This window comes from Pholcus phalangioides, unplaced genomic scaffold (genome assembly GCF_987345545.1).
Source record: "Pholcus phalangioides strain wild (caught in Gottingen) unplaced genomic scaffold, Ppha-v1.0 ptg000011l_1, whole genome shotgun sequence".
NCBI classification, from domain to species: domain Eukaryota; kingdom Metazoa; phylum Arthropoda; class Arachnida; order Araneae; family Pholcidae; genus Pholcus; species Pholcus phalangioides.
Genome location: NW_028301604.1, coordinates 9,022,914 through 9,042,748, shown reverse-complemented (window position 1 = coordinate 9,042,748; position 19,835 = coordinate 9,022,914). Strand labels below are relative to the sequence as shown.

General features: G+C 36.5%; 1 protein-coding gene across 1 annotated transcript in view; it reads left to right on the top strand.

Moving 5' to 3' along the window:
- HERC2 (E3 ubiquitin-protein ligase HERC2) overlaps positions 1–19,835 on the top strand; it is a 645,607-nt gene that overhangs the window by 464,439 nt on the left and 161,333 nt on the right. The window contains exon 60 of the mRNA XM_089238586.1: positions 12,032–12,176. Coding sequence (XP_089094712.1) covers positions 12,032–12,176 — 145 coding nt within the window. The remainder of the gene's footprint in view (positions 1–12,031; positions 12,177–19,835) is intronic.

Genomic DNA, 19,835 nt, shown 5'->3' with positions numbered 1-19,835 from the left:
TGGCTCCACAGTGAGTGACAAAGTATGACCCGCCGACTTTAAGACTGAATTTTTAGGATGAACAATTTTAAAGAAGGGGCAGTGTTATGAAAATTATATCATCTTCCACCTGTAAATAATTGATAACATATTTTTTTGTAAACCCCTCGAAATATTGCCAAGATGGAATGTTTGGCGACAGCTCCAATTCAGTAACATGATGATGCCAAACCAAAAGTATAAAGGTGTCTCCCGAATCTTGGAGATCATTCAAGAGAGTCTGTTTTGCCTTTATAAGGTGGCGCCACCAGAAGAGAACTAAGGCAGTTGTTAAAATTGTCTCGAGAAGATAAGACCTTATCTATAGACTGCTCTCGTTATTTGTCAATCGCATTCCGTCAAGATCTCTGTTTGTAAATACATGTAAAAATAGCTGTTCTGTAAATAAATCTGTGACATCCTGCATTTTGTTTCATCCTTTGCTCATTTCAAGGACTTGTGAATTATTTGGAATAATATTATAGTTACAAATTTTTAAAATTTGGGAAACTGTTTTGTATAACCAGTGATAAAGATTATTATTTTTTAATAAGTGTGATCAGCATGTATTCCCAAGAGATCTTTATGATCTGTCCAGGGAATTTGTTAGTGTTAGTAGACATCCATGCTCGAACCGGGATTGGAACCCAGACCTGCACAGTCAGAAGCTAGTTCCCTAACCACTGGACTGCCAGGCGGCCAGATTTAATAATCGATATTTATTATCCTATGTGAATGTTGATGATAAATTTGAAATTTTTTGTAATTTTACAGAAGCAGGATAGATTAATTAGGTAATTTTAATTTCGGATAATTCAAACTTTTTTCCAATAACTTTGGACTTCAAATTAACCAAGTTCAACTTTACTTATAGCATTATTGTTAAATGCTTCTCCACATCATCTTTGAGCATCATTTACAATGATTGCTCAAAATTGTACCTACCATCAGATATGCATGCTTGGTAGCTGCATCAACAGACCGATTGACATGTACTATTGCTTGTAGAGGGAAGTAGGTGGCTTGTCATAGATAAACATTATGCATCTGTGGGAACACACTGTTTGTGAATGTGTTGTTGCATGGTAATTGAATGGCAATAAAGCAGATTTGCATTGTACTGGGCTACCAATATCAATGGAAGAGCAGCACTTGGGTGTATAAGGAATAATAGACAAATGCTGGACCACAAAATGTTTATGTGGTCACAATGCCACCTTTTTGAAACTGGTTTTTTCCTTGCCAGGAGGCAAGAAGTAAGTCTACAGAGCCTACAGCTGTATGACATCTAAACTGGCATGAACTTATTTCAAACTTCATGGAATCAAGCACAGGAAACAAAAACTATTGCATGTCACATAAGTGAGAGTGCAGGGTTTTCTTGCCAGGGAAGGGGGAGACATTTATATATTTTTTTCTTCCAAGTGGGTAGAGCATGCGTTCTCCACTGCAAAAAATACAATATAAAGGGACGGGGGTCCTTGCATACGCTAGTGCAACTATTCCATTTTCAATGGACTCATTCAACTTTGGAAACAACAAGAGTCATTGCAACTGGACTTACCAGCTCATGCTGCTATTAACAGATGAGGCTATTTAAGTTTTATTGATGCTTTTTTTTGACCCTGTGCCTTATGCCTATACCTAGCTAATTCTAAAAATACTGGGTTTTTTGTACCTCAATCGTATATCCTATATGGCCATAAAAGACTAGGTAATATAACTCTTGTTATCAACTATTGATACGATGACAGTGTATCAATTAAAATCATTAACTCAAATTCAAATAACTACATGAATTCCAGGTTCAGTTTCAATTGTTCCTGTTTATTCCAACATCCATTATTCAATTCAACACTTTAAAATTACATATTAATTTAGTTAACGTGAGGTGGCAAGTTGGGGAGAGAGAAAGAATGTTATTTAATTACTCACCGCCAGGAGGAGGGTCTTTCCTTTTGCTGTTCACTGTCGCACTGATGACGTTTTTTCTCCTTTTTGCAAGATCTCATCTGTCGCCAATTCACTGGCCTATTGCCAAACAATACCGTCCTGTGCACCAACTGGCATAGTGTCGCGCTTACAAACTTTTCCTATATCATACCTCCCCCTTTGGAAAACTTGCTACCAACAAAATTTTGATTATGGAGTGTCCACTGAATTTACCAGCTCGTTATGTTTTCTCAATGTCCATAAGTGTCCATCCTGTCCACCACTTTGCATGCTGGTGTCCTGGCTGACAATGCCTCAATGATGGTGCTGCGACGATGTCCTTGGCAACGATGGTGACTCCTGATTTGGCCCTGACAAACCATGAATTGACCCTGGAATGGCATGGTCATGATGCAGCAGCTGATCATTGCTCCAGTATGGATTTGTATATGTTTCAAAAAGGAAAAAAAAAATTCTTGGTTATATTGATATATTACAAAACAAAACACCTCCCTCGCCTGGCAGGCACTCTTTCCCTCTCCACACTTACCACCTAAACACTATTGTTTGCCGTACAGATTTGCCAATATTTTGATTTATATTCAATTTGGAGAGACAATACGTGTGACTATATACCAAAAAAACATTCAAGCAGAGAGAGTGACACCAGAACAAATAATACACATTCACAAAATTAAAAATTATACATCAACACACATATGCCATTATCAGCAAACCCAAAATTCTTGTAAATCGAGAATTCAAGAAAATTTTAATATTAACGATTGCTTCACGCTACAGTGATGAAGAAACAACTCATTAGACACATTCACCAACTCTTAAAATATTTTGATTCTGATCTATCTCAACAAATTGTCATCATGTAATCTCAACTGTAGAAAAAATTCGAATGCCAAAAAAAATTCAATCAATTTTAATATACAATTTGGCACACTGCAATCAAAACAATATCTGGCTCAAATAATTTAAATTCAACACGAAAAACGAATTATATTCAAAAATTTCCATTTATACTGACTTTGTGTTTACAACAGGAAGCTTGTTCATAATTCAAAATTCATTAAAAATTTAAAATGTGATTTGTGAGTTTGTTTGTATATACTGTTATCAATCTGGGTCCCATATCACGCCAACTGCACACGCCCCATACCATCACAGAGCCTCCACCAGCTAGAACATTCCCCTGTTGACATGTAGGGTCCATGGATTCATGAGGTTGTCTCCATACCCGTACACGTCCATCAGCTCGAAGCAATTGGAACCGAGACTCGTCAGACCAGGCAACGTGTTTCCAGTCCTCAACAGTCCAATGTCGGTGTTGTCGGGCCCAGGCGAGACGTAAAGCTTTGTGTCGTGCAGTCATGAAGGGTACATGAGTGGGCCTTCGGCTCCGAAAGCCCATATTGATGATGTTTCGTTGAATGGTTCGCACGCTAACACTTGTTGATGGCCCAGCATTGAAATCTGCAACAGTTTGCGGAAGGGTTGCACGTCTGTCAGGTTTAATGATTCTCGTCAGTCGTCGTTGGTCCCGTTCTTGCATGATCTTTTTCCGGCCGCAGCGATGTCGTAGATTTAATTTTTTACCGGATTCCCGATATTCACGGTACACTCGTGAAATGGTCGTACGTGAAAATCCAAATTTCATCGCTACCTCTGAGATGCTATATCCCATCTCTCGTGCGCTGACTATAACACCACGTTCAAACTCACTTAAATCTCGATAACCTGCCATTGTAGCAGCAGTAACCGATCTAACAACCATGCCAGACACTTGTTGTGTTATATAGGCATTGCCGACCACAGCGCCGTACTCGGATTGGTTCCATATCTCTTTATTTGCATATGCATGCCTGTGCTAGTTTTTTTGGCTCTTCAGTTTATATCTCAAAACACTCATATAATCAATCAGAAAAATTTTGCATCATTTTTAAGAGTAAAATTCTTGGCCTTAGGCCATACCTGGCTTGAGATTGGAGGTTGTCATTCTCCTCAAGTTCACCTTCTGTCTCTCCAATTGCATCCCCTTCTGCATTCACCAAGTGCAAGTGTGAGGATTGTTGAGTGTATGGGATCATTCTGTTTACGTGTGTGTTGAATATTTTTCTAGTGTTATGTACATGACAAACTTTATAATTGACTTTTGAAAATCTCTCCAACACTCTAAAGGGACTTTTGAATTTAGGTTTGATTTTCTGTGACAACCCTGGTTTTGAATTTGCAGTTTTATAAAGCATAATGACCCATTGGATAATCAAATTTTTCATTACTATTTCCAATGCTACTGTGAGCCATATGTTTAACTTCTTGTTTTTTTAAATTTTGCAAAACTTTCTGAAATACTTCATTTAATGTTTTTACCAAGTGTTGTATGTACTCGAATTCGGACTCGTGTGTTTGTGTTTCTGTGTTCAAAGTGTATGGTAATCTGATATCTCAACCATATTCTAGAAAGAATGGTGATGTGTGGGTTGCCTCATGTATTGCTGAATTCAATGCTAACATTGTTTGAGGCAAACAAGTGTTCCAATCATCATTACTACACATGGAAGCCAAAATATTGGCAATAGATTGGTTGGGCCTTTCTACTCGTCCATTGACGTATGCAGAATATGTGGAAATTTGTCTTTTCTGTGTACCATGTACTTTGCAAAATTGAGCGAATTCTGCACTAATGAAATATCTAGCATTGTCTATTATTAATGTGTGTGGACAGCCTCTATGTACAATGTAATTGTTGAAAAAAGCTTCTTCAGCTATTGTTGTCGACTTACATCTGGTTCCACTGTCAGACCTTATGTATTTCGAAAAAGCATCCATCATGAATAGAACATAACTGTGTGACCTGATTTAGTGGTTTTCAAGGGACCAAACACATCCATGTGACACCTTTCACCTGGACTCTCAGTCTGATCTACTGGCTCATTTGGGGCAGAAGTGACCCTGAAAGCACTGCGACGAGAAAGATCGGTTGTGCACAAGTTTACAAAATTTTTAATGTCTGTGTACATGTTATTCCAAAAAAAATTTCTGCTAGGCGATAGTATGTCTTGGTGAATCTCAAATGACCTCCTGTTTCTGAATGTACAGACTCCAACACTTTAGCTTTGAGGCAATGAGGGACACAAACTTGTTTTCACACATCGTGACGAGGGGATTTTCAGTGTCGTTTTGACAAATGTATCGATATACCTCTCTCGTCAATCAGGTAGTTTCTATATTTAATGTCTGTGTTAGATTCTTTAAAATTGTCAATTATTACTTGTAATTTATTATCATTTTGTTGCATTGATGAAAGTTCATCAGGTTCAGGAAAAACTATAGTGAAAGTGTTGACTGTGCGAGACAAATGGTCAGCTACTGCATTTAATGTTCCCTTTTACGTAACATATCTCATAATTAAATTCTTCTAGTGCCAATTTCCAATGCAATATTTTGGACAATGGGTTTTTATAAGATAGAAAGCCCTGCAGAGGTTTATGGTCACTGTAGACCTTGAAATTTCTTCCAATTAAAAATGGTCTAAAAAAATTCAGTGCATAGATGGCAAAAAATTCCAAAACAGTGGCACTATACTTAGATTGGGACTGATTCAATTTCTTAGAAAAGAAATACAAGGGTTTCACTTCACCATTGGGGTATTTCTGTTCAAGAACTGCACCTACACTTTTACATGATTCATTTGTTGTTATCTGCAGCTCTGCTGAGGGATCTGGCAATGCCAAAACAGGGGGCTTTAATACAGCACTATTAATGTGCTCGAATGCAGCTTGAGCCTCGTCATTCCATACGAATGGTACATTTTTCTAAAAGTGCAGTTAAAGGGTGGGCATGAGGAAAAAAACATCTTTATGTACCGACGATAGAACCCACTACAGCCTAAGGCTGAAAACATAGTGAAACGAAGAGCAAAGCAATGAGTAGAGAAGAGATCGACAGAGCAAAATCAAACACATGAATTCCAATGCGACTGCGCATAGTGGCGCGCACCGCAGCAGAGCAGGAATTCCACGATAAGCGATAATAGCAGCACATTCAAGATATTTTGTTTTCGCCACTCTGCTTGCTTGTGTGTAGCTTCAAGATGTCCGTTTGAGCTGGTTTTTGCTATTAAAAAGTGGTAGTAAGTGTAACATGGCCTTGTTGGCGTTCGCCTGACCTTTACCCCTTATGTAATAGTAGTGCATGTGTTATGTGTTATTATTGAGTTTGTGTTATGTCTATCATATACTTTGTTTATAATTATTTTCTGTCGACTAAACAAACTTTTGTTACTTACGGACAATTTCGGTGCCGGTGGGTCACGAACTGTTTTAGGAAGAAAAGAAACTAGTTTCCAAACTTGCCGCTTGTCGATGGGGGCACATGTGCGTTACTCCTCATTTGCATGCTTAGTGATTTGAGAGCTATATATGATCACATCCGTGCTTCAAATCAGCCTTCAGTCTCATGTAGCGCTATATTCGCAAATCATCCGAACAACTCGGCTGGTCTGATGTTCCCGTCATGCAAGTTCCCATCAGTTGCTCTCCAAGAATGCCGTTCAAGGATGTCTGGTGTCCGTTCTCGATCATAATACCTTCGTAGATCTTGCCGACTGCGATCTGCTGTTGGCTGGCATAGTCAATAGCAGTGATCTGATACTGTTTCCTCGTATGACGCTGAAATCTGCAATCTGATGCTACTTTTTCGTCACGACGTCCGCCATCACACTCCACCTCTTGAATGCCGAAATCTACGTGTAGCACTGCCAATGTGTGCGATCTAATGACGCCTCTTCGCCAACGCCCTGGGTTCGTCAAGATATCCATTAACTGGATTCCACCACTTGATCGCTGAATTCCCTGTGTGGTTATACCGGTGTTCGTGATCTAATATCGCCTTGTCAACGCCTTGGGTTCGTCACAATATCTGCCATCTGATTTCTACTGCTTGATCGGCGAAGACCAAGTGTGGTTCTGTCGACGTCCATGATCCGATTCCGCCGCCTCGTCGACGCCTTGGGTTCGTCGCCAAGTTCTATGTATGACTCTACCGAAATCTGTGGTCGAGCATCGTTTCTTGAAGACCATTAGCCGAGAGTGTCACTTCCTCCCTAGTCTCTTCACCATAAGTATGTGATTTTCCTACTAGTGAAGGGTTTGCCCTTGAATTGATGTCTTGACTAAAATGTGTGCTTTAATTTGTAATAATAGAAATAAATAGTTGTTCGAAATTGTTTTGTTCATTGGTAGATAGAGACATACGTTGCATAAGGTCAAAAATGTTATTAGAATCATTGATGTTCAGATCTTCACGTACTTCAAAATGGTGTGAATGATCCAACGGAAACAGCAAGTACCGAATAATTTTCATACATTTCCTGTCAAACTTTTTTCGTGCGCACATGCTTAACCAAACCGAAAGTGATTTATATTTTGAGTTTTAAGCTAATTTATTGTACACCGTGTGTAGGAAAATGTATTTGATTAGTCTGAATTAAAAATCATGTATGTTTTTCTGGGGAAAAATTGGCAAGTTTTATTTGTTTGTTTATTTTCTGTGTACCGTCAATATTTCCGTACTGGAGAAGCATACCAAATGTTTTCGTGCTGGACTTTTGTGTGTCAATAATTACGTTTCTTATGTAAAAAAAATGAAACCAACAAATATTTATACAAATAAAGCTATTCGAGCGGGAGGAGATGGAGATTTTCCACTTCTACCCTGCCGCCTATGCTAATAATAAAAATTTAAACAGTAGGAGGTTTTGATAAACTTGATATTTTTCTCAACTTTTTACTCATAAATTAGTAGAAAATATTGATTTTTTGGGAAGTGATCGCACTTAGTACAGTTAATCTGTAACTGTAAGTTCATTTTCTCACTTAATTTTTTCTGCTGTTTTGCTGTAAATATGATTATTAGGTTCGTAATGTGCAAAATTATAACATGGTTTGATATTTAATAGGCTTTTCCTTAACATCTTCATATTATCCGACGTTCTGATGGTCCATTATGTCGGATAAGCGAGACGCTACTGTACTCATTTGTCTATTTTTTTCGTAAAAATACCCTCGAAATTTGAGCCCAAAAGATTTTAAATCTTTTGGGCTCTAATGTAGAGTAATCTAACTTACTCCACAAAACATATGCGAATGGAAAGTTTGATCCTTTCGAATTGTCGATTAGTATAATTTTCTTACAGAACTCAGAAATGAGTCAACTGAACCCGTATTTTAGGAGCTAGAATTTCATTGCTAATACTTATTTTTAAAAACTTATGCTAGGGTAATCATCTTCATATTTATTGAGAAAAGCATCAATATAATATTTGCTCAAATGAATGACACCTTTGAACTGTGACTTATACAGTGATACTTTTTTTGTTTTTGGTAGCTTAAACACATACTGCTCATTTTTCTTGAGTGAAAAAAAGTTATCTTTGTCTTGGCCACAATAGAATTAAATTCTTTGAATTCTTTAATGAATGCGTCATTCACAAGATTCGTTTTATGCTCTCACCATTGGTAATGAAAAATGTTGTCACCAAGAAGTGTTTTTAATCATTTGAAGCACGCAGTCATGTAACAAGTGGAGTCCGTTACTAGCTCCTTAATTTTTGCATTTAGTTTCATATTCTGTTAAGGTGTCAATTATAGCTTGGAAACACACGAAGAATTAACGATAAAATTTAAATTATCGAGACTTTGTAAAAAAGTAGTAAAAATTCAAATTTTTGCAATTATTCGTTAAAATTGGCAAATTTCACATTTATCACGGTTATTTCGTAAATATGAAATTTACGTATCCCTCATCATCATACCCTGAGGTGTAAATGTGTACCTAAGAAATTTACAAGATTTTGTGAGAGACTGACATTTTTCGAGATTGAATTTGAGATGAACATCTTGAAATCTCTCAAGTACCTTTTCTAATAACACCAAGTGTTTGTCAATAGTCTTAGAGAACAAGATTATATCATCTATGTATACATGAGCAGGAGCACAGTTGTGTAACAAATCACCAAGAACTTCCTGAGCAATAGACTGAAAAGCCTTAGATGAATTTTTCAATTTTTTTGTTTCAATCCAAAGCACAACCTATTAAATTCATATTTATCACCGTCAGGTGTAGAGAATGCTGTTTTATGTCTATCATCAGGGTGTAGTGGTATCTGATTAAAAGCAGATTTCATGTCTAACGCTGAAAAATAATTTGAACCAGATATTTCACGTAGAATATCATCTAATCTGGGAATCTTATTTTGTCTACAAAAGTCAAGAACTAGGCCCCACTTAGTTTGCTGCTTGACAAAAAGTGCTGGCGTGTTGTATTGTGATTGAGATTTTATGATTCCAGCCTTTTTTTCTAAGTCACTGAGTTGTTTGCAAAATTCAGATTTCAAATTGTAGGGGATTTTATATATAAGACATCTTTTGGGGTTGTCGTGTTCTAATGTTATTTCGTAAGGTTCAGTTAAAGCTGCTGACAACTCAATGGTGGAGCGAGCAAAAGCACTCGAATATTTCAACAGTTTGTGTTTGAGATGTGTGTGGACACCATGAAAAGAAAAATCCTTCTCACTCAAAGGTAATGGTATTACATCTGAAACATGAATATCTGTGGGAATGTCTTCGAAATTATTGATGATACAAATTTTCATGTTTTTATTCGACATTATTGGGTCATTAGACAAGTTAGTGATTTTTACACTGGTTCATCACTGTTTACGTTAACAATAGATATTATCTCTACACCTTTGTGTTGCAATTTGGGACTGATAACAATTCTCGCTTCTACACTAGAATGTGGCAAAACAGGTATATGAACGTTAACAATGGTGCTTTGGTTAGGGGGCAAGAATGTTTTATTTTTCAACTTCATAGATATTTCTTCCCCATTCAAATTTGTTCATTTTCTTCCCATCTCGAGATTTACAATTGGTACAGTGATGTCATTAAATTTCAAATAGTTATTCTTCGTGTCAATGATAGATTGCCTACTTTTCAGAAAATCATATCCCAAAATAACCTGATACCCGGTCAGTAATTCAAATTGTGTGACATGAAAATTATGTTCAGTTTGTAAATTGCCTATAGCAATAGGAATTTTGTACGAGTCACTGATGCTACATCGCCTCTATTTACTGTCCTAATTTGAATACTTGCCTTCAACGGTTTCAATTTACCTTCTGAATTTATTTTACCAAAAAGATCTGAAGAAATGAGTGAAACCGAGGCTCCTGAACATGGCCCCCACATCCTGGAACAGGGCCCCTAGGCTGAGATCTTTTGCAATCCCCCCGTCCAGACTTTCACAGGCCCCTTTACGATGAATTTATATCGTGAAAAAGCAAAGAATTGTGAAAATCGTTCTGGGCCCCAGGGCTGGAACCTTGTCAGCCCACCCCTTGTGGGGGCCATGCTCCTGAATCTATTAATGCAAGAAAATCATGGCTATCTGAATTAACTTCAATAGTTGGCAAAAAAAATTTAGGACCAAAATTTGAATTTTGGGGAGATCGTACAGTTGGCTCAACACGACTATTTAATTTCGCACCTCCCTTGTCTGTTTCCTCTATGGTTTCCCTGAGTGTTGTGTGTAAAATGTACTTTCTGTCCTCGCGAGTGTGAGCGATGGCCCTGTATATTCTCTCGTTTTCTCCAACAATCTGCTTGCACTTGTTCGACACGGCCACAATAAAACATGTAATGTGATTGTGGTGTGTGTGTTCAGCTGTTTCTCTGTGTGTATGTGTTCATTTGTCTCGAGCTCAAATTATGCACTTGCATAGTGAGCTCTCGCATAGTGTGATGCCGTTGTATGTCGGGTTGAAGCCCGGCAACAAAACAAGCCTGCTGTACCCTCTTGTTGGCAGCTGTGACCTCTGGAAAATAGCAGCTGTGTTTTGGAATACCCGGTTGCCAAGGTGTCGCACTTGAGTGGCAAAATCTTCCACAGATTCCTGTTCCTGCTGCACACAGGTTGCCAGGATGTGCAACTGGGTAGCCAGAGCCACTTGTTTTTCAAATCTTGAGACTAAAAAACTGGAAATTTGTTCATTTTGAGGGATAAAAAAAAATGCTTCTGTGGTTGCCGTCAATTTCAACTTTACGATGGAAATTTTGTCATCCTCGGACCAACCGCTCAGTCGCACAACTTCGTTGATTTTGTTCAAAAAATTTCTCGCACTGCTTGAACCCTCTCCTGAGAATGGTGGAATTAGATCCACAAAAGAAGCATTGAAACAGCTGTGGGACCTGTCTGATTGTGCGCATGACCACCGGTACTCACCGTTGAATACGTCTATTCATTATGTATTCATTTTTACTTTTTTTTTAAGATGCAATTTTAAATACACAATGAAAATTTACAACAGGAAATATTTTTGCACAACCCACCAAATATTTATTCAAGACTACATTACGAATTTTTTCGTCACGTGGTTTCACAAGAAACGTGGGTCACATTAAAATTATATTTTACCGAACAACAATAATACTGATGGAATCATGAATATTACAATTACTACATTGAAACAAAATCATTGATTGAGATACATTTCACAATACGAATTGGAGGGATGCGGATTGAACAAGGACTGGTCAAACAGCACCAGTGATGAATATGACGATGTATCAATTAAAATCATTAACTCAAATTCAAATAACTACATGAATTCCAGGTTCGGTTTCAACTGGCCCTGTTTATTCCAATATCCATTATTCAATTCAACAGTTTAAAATTACATATTCATTTAATTAATGCAAGGTGACAAGTTGGGGGGGAGAGAAAGAATGTTATTAATTACTCACCACCAGGAGTGGGGTCCCTTTCACTGTTCACTGTCGCCCTGACAACGTTTTTTCTCCTTTTGCAAGATCTTATCTGTCACCAATTCACTGGCCTATCGCCAAAGGATACCCTCCTGTGCGCCAACTGGCTTAGTGTCATGCTTACAAACTTTCCCTATACCACTCTTATATTATAACAATGTTTTTATCACTTTGTAATGCCTGAACAATCATAAAATGCTTATCATTCTTTTTCTGTATCTTTTCCTTTTCTTCATCAAAAGGGAATCTATCGTGAAAGCTCTGGTTTGTCACACCAAGTCAACTAATAAAGATGCATATTTTTCTTGCTCACAGAAGATGCAGAGTGCTCAAAGTGATTTTTTCTCCCACTTGAATGTAAAGAGCTCAAAGCATATGATAAAAAAGGTCAGCAAGTTCAGGTTAAATGTAATGTGAAATTTTTCACTTTTTTGTCATGTTTGAAAATTCTATAGCTTATTGGTTTTTTTTTACATTTCATTTATAAAGAAGAGAATACAATATTATACAAAGAGAAAAAAATTATATGAAATGAATGTAATATACATTATTCATATATTTGTAAGATTAATAATGAAAAAGGTCTTGGTTATTCAGTTGAAGCTCTTTATTACGACCCCTCCTTTGTTTCACAGAAAATGGATGTTGCAGTGGGAAGTCGTTATATAAAAAATTTTCAAAAAGTCATAAAATTTAGCTTTTATACTTTTTCCAACTATTGGAATTTCCTTTTCTTTTATCGACTACGCGAACAAGGAAACCCCAAATCTACTTCTTTCATAATTGAATGCAGTTTTTAATTATGGGGAAGAAAGTAGACGTAAGTTCTCTAACTCTTTAGAATATCCAATGATTCAGCTATTTTATTAGACGGCATGCTGCTAAACTCAAGAGACATCAGATTTTTAAAAGTTGGGGTCTGGCTCATTCCCAACACACTGTGAAAAGCGAGGTTTAATAAGGACCACATCGTGCATTTAGTGGTTTCAATGAATTTATTTCACCCCTTCGCGTACAAGCTGTTGGCAATAAATTTGAATGATCTGTATTAGATATAGGGGATAAATGTGATAGCCTTGTTCCATGTTAAAAAGAGGAAGAAAGGGAAAAAATAAGGGTGGGGAGGAACAGTACAGAAATAATTTCATAAGAGAGTATTAGTACAATGCCTTGCTTTTTCATCCTCACCTACAAACTTGTTTTGTAGTTTTTTTGTTCACTTTCTCACTTCTATATACAGTATATAATAGAAAGGTTAGTTCTTAGAAAGATACATTATATGTGTGGAGGGGGGATGTCATGAAGAATGAGGAGGGGGGGAAATGCTGAAGAGAACTACCACCATCATTATCTCAGTTGCTCATTATCAGTTAATTGTTATCTCTTTGAGCCATAAGGATGGTAGTGGGAGAAAAGAAAAGAAGTAAACGCACAACTTTGTTTCATGGGGTTACAACAAACCTTCATGGTGAGGAAAAAAAAGAGGTTGAAGGAACAGTCAGTTGGATTGAATTTATTCCACTGGCATTTGGATGCAATATTATGTCCCTGATTGTAAAGGAGTTAAGAATTTTCCAGAATCTGTGATTCAAATTTCCTGTCATGCTGATTTTGCTCAATGTTTTTCGGCATGCCGGGTACTGCTGGGGAATACGGCAAAGATATAGATCTCTATTTATTTCAGACAGCCATGTCAAATGAATAGTTTTCAGAATTAAAAAAATCGCTTCAGTTACGTGTATATTCTTAAATAGAAAAATTAAGTAATATTATGAAATATCAGCCATGTGGGAAGTGGGAGCAAGACACCATGTGAGAAAATAAAACAGAATGGTTTGCGGTGGGGGGCAATCTAATCAACATCGTCCAGTCAATGCACACCTGGGGTTTTCCGTAGAACTGACAGCGCTTTCTCTCTTTTATTCTCCAAGCATCGAATGTCAAAGTCACACTCAACGACAGATTTTGTCCTTTTCTTTGCAAAAAACAACAAAAACAGGGAATTGAGTTGTGTTCGGTCTTTGTAATGGAATGAATGAATTTTACCGGTCATTATATCGGATAAAATATCACATGAAAGAAAAAATTTGAGACCTGTTTTGACGATTGTTATAAAGGAAGTGTCGTAACAGACATTTGTTATAACAAGCAGTGTCTGTATATATTTTTATTGTGTTGTGGTACAACACAATAGAAATAGCTTAATATAGATTGTGTATTGGTTGTCTCATAATTAATGGTTTATTTTTACAAGGCTAACTACTATACTTATTCAAGACGCATCATAAGATGCTGCCACAAAATGTCTTTGCAAAATGAATGAGTTCGTCAGCATATTTAACAGGTGATATTACAGTTTGTGACTTGATGGAGTAATATGATGCTAAACTTTTCATGAATTATAACTAAGAGGTAGTGTGTCCAAAACATTTTTTAATGTCGATAAAGTTGGGGATTTTAGCATAATTAATGACACAGCTCACTGCAGACTGTCATCAAAGTTCTGTGACCCCTTATGATCCGGTAGTCTCAGTCAAGATTGAACCAATTCTCAAAAAGATCAATTAAACAACCACAGATGTACTTAATCAAAACTTAAATTTCAAGCCCCCAAAAGATTCTATACCACAGAATGAACAATGGGACATTTGTTACATTCCATGTCGTGATTGACCCCCCCCCCCCCATATTAATGGGACAGAGAAGAAGACCCACAAAAACCAAATTAAATGAGAACACACATGTTGAGAATCAAGAATGCAAGAAATCGACCATTGCCTCATACACCTGGCGAGAGGCCCACAGAATCAAATTTCCTGAAGTGAGAGCTTTTCACAAAGTAAACTCCTTGGCCAATTTAGACTACTACGAAAGTACATATATTCAGACTATAAAAGTTATTGGCAAAATATGGGTCCTTTTTGAGTGAAAGTGGGTCCTTCTGGAAAAAAAAAAGGTTGGGTTACCCCCACCCCCTTGTCATTTATAGGTACCCCTGTGAATCAAAGAAATAATTGATTTCTAAAAATCAGTTCAATCCAAAGATTGATCAACAAAAAAAGAAGTTTAATTTACTAGTATGACTAAGTTTAGTTACATTCATTGCTAAGTACTGTAAAACCACCCTCAATGGTTACCTCTTAGATGCGGACACCCCCCCTATTTTAGGGCCAAATTAAAATATCCCTGCAGAAAAGCCTATTTCAACAATGTATTTTGAGCCCCTGCTTAAAAGTCGCCCTCAGATATGGTAACAGACATCATTTTCATCATTTGTTCCCTTGGACTAAAATCCCTGTATCGACACCAATAATTCCAATTTTGGTTCAAATTATGGCAGCAGAAGTTCTAACATTTGATCCACTTTTTGGCTACTTTTCAATGAAATTTTGGCTTTTTTTGTTAATGTTTGGCAGCTCTAGTATCAGTTTTCTGGTTGCACTCATATATTTTATGTGATGTCATGCTGTATAAAATAAGTAGCTCTAAAAATCTTCATTTTCTATTACTAAGAGAAGAGATTTCATGGAGTAAATATTAATTTCATCGAATACAGTGAAAAATGTGAAATAGGAGTTAATGTTCTTCCAAAAAATATTTATTATCGGGAGGACACAGATATGTTTCATTTTAAAGCATTGGCAAGAAGAATGGCTGAAAACCAAAATCAAGCAAGAAAAAAATAAATTTCTAAAGATGGAGAAGAACTTGCCATAGATGCAGTTGTGTGCGATTGGTTGGATTGTTTTTGTGAGCTCATTTTAAATTGTATGTAAGAAATTGTGGGGCAAATCTGCTGATATCAATGATGAAAAGTGTATATGAAGAATGGAGTAAAAAATTGCCAAAAATTATCGAGGGATATTCATCCAATGATATATACCAGGGGTGGCCAACACCTGGTCTGCGGGCCACATGTGATCAATGTTTGAAGGAGTTGGAATATTGAGCACAACCCCCCTCTGATGGGATCACTCCTCTTTTAAGGTAGAATTTTTTTTTTGTCCTACGAGTTTTAGCAAAAGAGGAGTTTTACTGTATTCTTTTAGCACAGAAGAGTTGCAAAGAAACCTATCAACACTGAGGAATTAATATGTGTAGCAAATTTAAAACAAGTATAATTGGGTTATTTTGTTATGCACATTATATATTTACTTATAAATCAGCCTATAAATTCTCTTCTATTCGATTTTTCTTTCAGAACACCTTAGCTTCAATAATATCTTCTGCATAAATTTATAGCTGATGATTTCATGATCTTCTTATTCATATAAATTCTTTCTGAGCAATTAGCAGCTGGAATGATTTTCTTTTCCCTCCCTAATGGTACACAACTGTGTTCTACCACCATTTAACTGCCACATATATCCCACTTGAATATGAGAGCTATGTTAGATTTGTATTGGCAAAACAATTCCTAAAAAATTAGAATTTTTTGCTGCTTTTAATCTTGGATTTGGTGCCCCTCCTAGAACAGCACCCTGTGTGACTGCATATTCCAAGAGCTGCTTCTGTATCATGGTAACAGAGCTTTATTTCATAGGGATAGCCACCTCAAAGTTGGAAAACCTCCAAAAAATGTATATAGCTGACCACACCACTGCGCTTTAGGGGCCCGGGGGCCCTAAACCCGGATTTTCATGATGTGAAACTTAAACCCTCAGAGCGGCTAGATGGCAATATGGCAATTAGCTGTGGATATGGTCGAGTTTATTCAGATTTTGCAAAAACTTTTCTGAACAGAGGGGAGATGAACAAAAAAGTTTGGGGAACTATGGTTTAGCCTAGTGATAAGAAAACTATGACCCACAGGCCAGATGTGGCATACTTAGAGGCTCTATCTCGCCCATCATAAAAATTAGAGTATCAAATTTTTTTTTTGTATATGGGAAATATTATGGTGAGAATTTATTAAAAAACTGATTTAAAAACTTTTCCGTACGTGAAAAATGCAATAAATATATGCACTTAGTTGTTAAAATATACCTATTTTTATTTTCATGGATGTAAAGAGTAAACCATTGTGTGTGTTTCATCTGCAATGAAACCATGGCAGTCTTCAAAGTACACAACACATCCTGCCACTTGATTTCTAAGTGGAAAATTTTCAATTATAAATCAATGTCAGAATATCTCTGGTCCACCTAAATCTTTTACTTTTCGTTTTTTGGCCTGCTCCTAAAAAAAGTTTGTTTGCCCATCACTGATTTACACAAATCAAGCAGCTCTGTTTCACAAGTAGCCAATCAGAAAGTTGCTTCAGACTTACATACAGGCTCACAGCTTCATTTTGACCATGGTATTTGACTTAAACAGGTGTACAGGATTTAATGAATCGGCTAAAACCAAAATTTTTATTTGTTAAATCAAGGAAAATTATATACAGTTTGAGATGAACGCAAATAATTTTACGAGAACTTGTAAAAAAAATTTGTTGAACTCTCTCAGAAATTTGTTATTCACAATATCTAACTGTATTTTTCTGCTGAGCAACTGGAAGTGTCAAGTTTGTACCGAACATGACTGACATGAGCTCTCAACTTCATTCTGACTACGGTGTTAGATATGAACAGACATATTTTTCTGCAAAGATGGGGGTACAATTTGGTAACCAACCCAAGTGGGATCCCCAGTCGGCATGATAATGGTTATATTTATCCTCTGACGACAGGGTCATTGCTTGTGTGAAAAGAGGTAAGGAATTTTATGGGTTTTTTTTCTTCATTTGTTTTATTCGTTGGTTTCCTTCCATGATGAGGTAGCAAATAGTTAGAATAAAATTGTGAATATTTTTGAATTTCAGTGTGAGAATATTATTAATATGAATATGCATAAAAATACTGTAACAGCTACGAAAAAAGTGAATGCTTTCAGAAAAAAATTACCGTTCCCATTTTGATTTCATGGGCAATATTCACTGATTATACTGATGTGAAACCCCTGTCAATCATCCAAATGAATTGACCAGTATATTTCATCAAGGTGGGCCACATTCAGCATGCATGGTAAATACCGGAAAAAAGAGGACTAGGCATTGATTATCACTAGGGCTTAGATTTTCATGACAAGTCATATTTTGGGCATTTTCAAGCTATTGGTCATATTTTAAGCAATTTTAAACATTTTTGTGGGATCAGCCATATTTGAAATCTTTAAGCAATGGATTGTTTGTTTTTTTTTTTTTGGTCATTTCAATCTGCAGGAAATTTTTCAGTGATATAGTTATGTACTTAAATGAATTCTCATGTGTGCTTTCTTTTGTTTAGGAAAGAAAAAAAACTTTTGCATTTCCAATAATCACTTCTCTGTTCTCAGAGGATCCTCTTGCTATATTTTTGAGGGAAAACTCTGAATGGCAGACCAAGCACATGCAAAAGATCTTATTCATTCAGACAATCAAATTCAATACATTTTCATCATGCACATTTTCATCACACAGGGATTTTGTCAGGAGGTGCATACTTGCTTCTGCCATCATTCCCCATCACAGTAACACAGTAAAATTCTAAAGCTCTATAACATTGTTTTTTGCATTGTTTTGAAGTAAAAATCATTTTTGAATTTTTAATCCCTAAAATTGCCACACCTTCAAGTTTGGTACTTGTCTTCCCCCCCCCCCCTTGTCCTTTCATGTAATCCTGGCGCTGCCTAAAGCTGATCGTTCAGAGTAAAAAGTTATGTAATTTTTTAAGGTCTTTGGGGAGAAGATATGCAGCACACAAATGGTAGCTGCTGTGCAGCCACGTGAGCACTGTGAGGGATTTGCATCATGAGGACCTGGATATGAATTCCAATGGTGGCACATTGGTGGTTGTTTTTGTATCATTTTCTAGCTTCAGGCAAATGTGAGTTGATCTCCCTGTTAAAAAAAATCTTGCAACAAATATTAAAACCAGTGCTGCAACTAAACATAATTGTCACCTTAGGCAAGTCCCCATTTTGGTGCCCCTTCCTCATAATTTTGAACGAACAAGAAGCAAACGTTGTGCCCTTACTGGTCCATTACCCGTGGCACCAGATCCTCCTGCCCTCACCTTGTTGGGGCCCTGCCTGAAACTGTACAAATATTCTAACATTAAAATTCACTCACAATTTGAAATACAGATGGCAGAACCAGCTTTAAGCACAACACTAGATATGCATGTAGACGGTTAGGTATATTAGGTATAGGCATCACATGCACTTTTGGCTCAACTCGCTTACCTCTTTGAAGGAAGTAAAACAGTAGTAAATTGCATGCCCAGTGATGGTAGATTGGAGTTATGCTTGGTTTAAAAGAAGATGGACTAATGGTACCAGTTTATTGTATTTTGTTAAACATGTTAGAAGTTCCAGCACAAAATCGATTTTATGTGCAGCAACATTGTAATTCTACTTGAGAAACAATCAACGAGATTTCAGAAACTAGACATCTAACCACAAGTCTTCTTCAAATATTGCACCACCTGGTTTCTTCCAGAATTTTAAAAAAATCTTTGCAAAATGGTTTTCTCAAGTATTCCTCAGAAGGAACTAAACAATGACAGTTTTTTTTTTAAATTTGAAACTGCATCCCATAAAATTCAAAGCAATTCTACAATGTTCTGAAAAGCAGTTGTTGTGCATTACGTAGGCAGAGTTTTCATTTGAATCTGATGATTTTAATTAAAAAGTTAAATTGGTGATTTTTTTGTTTATTTCTTAACTTAATGAAATAAGAAACATAAATGTATGCTTGCATATTTTTGAGATTTTTAGGTCGCAAAAATCTGAGCCCCAATTATCACTTTTACAAACAGTCCAAATGCTGTAGACTGTTTTCATTCAGGAATGTAACAAAATTCCTTCCATTAATACCCTTATCAACTTCATGTCTCAATATTGTGTAACATTGTTCTCTGTCAGAGGAAATGATTTGCTGTATCAAAACAATTTTCTGTCAATGAATTGAATTTTTTTTTGCATATTTTTTCTATGTCATGCATAGCAACAAGCATTTACAGTTTTTTCCCACCTAAAAATTTATTTAAATTAAATAATTGATAGTATAAATCATCTTTTTCTTTC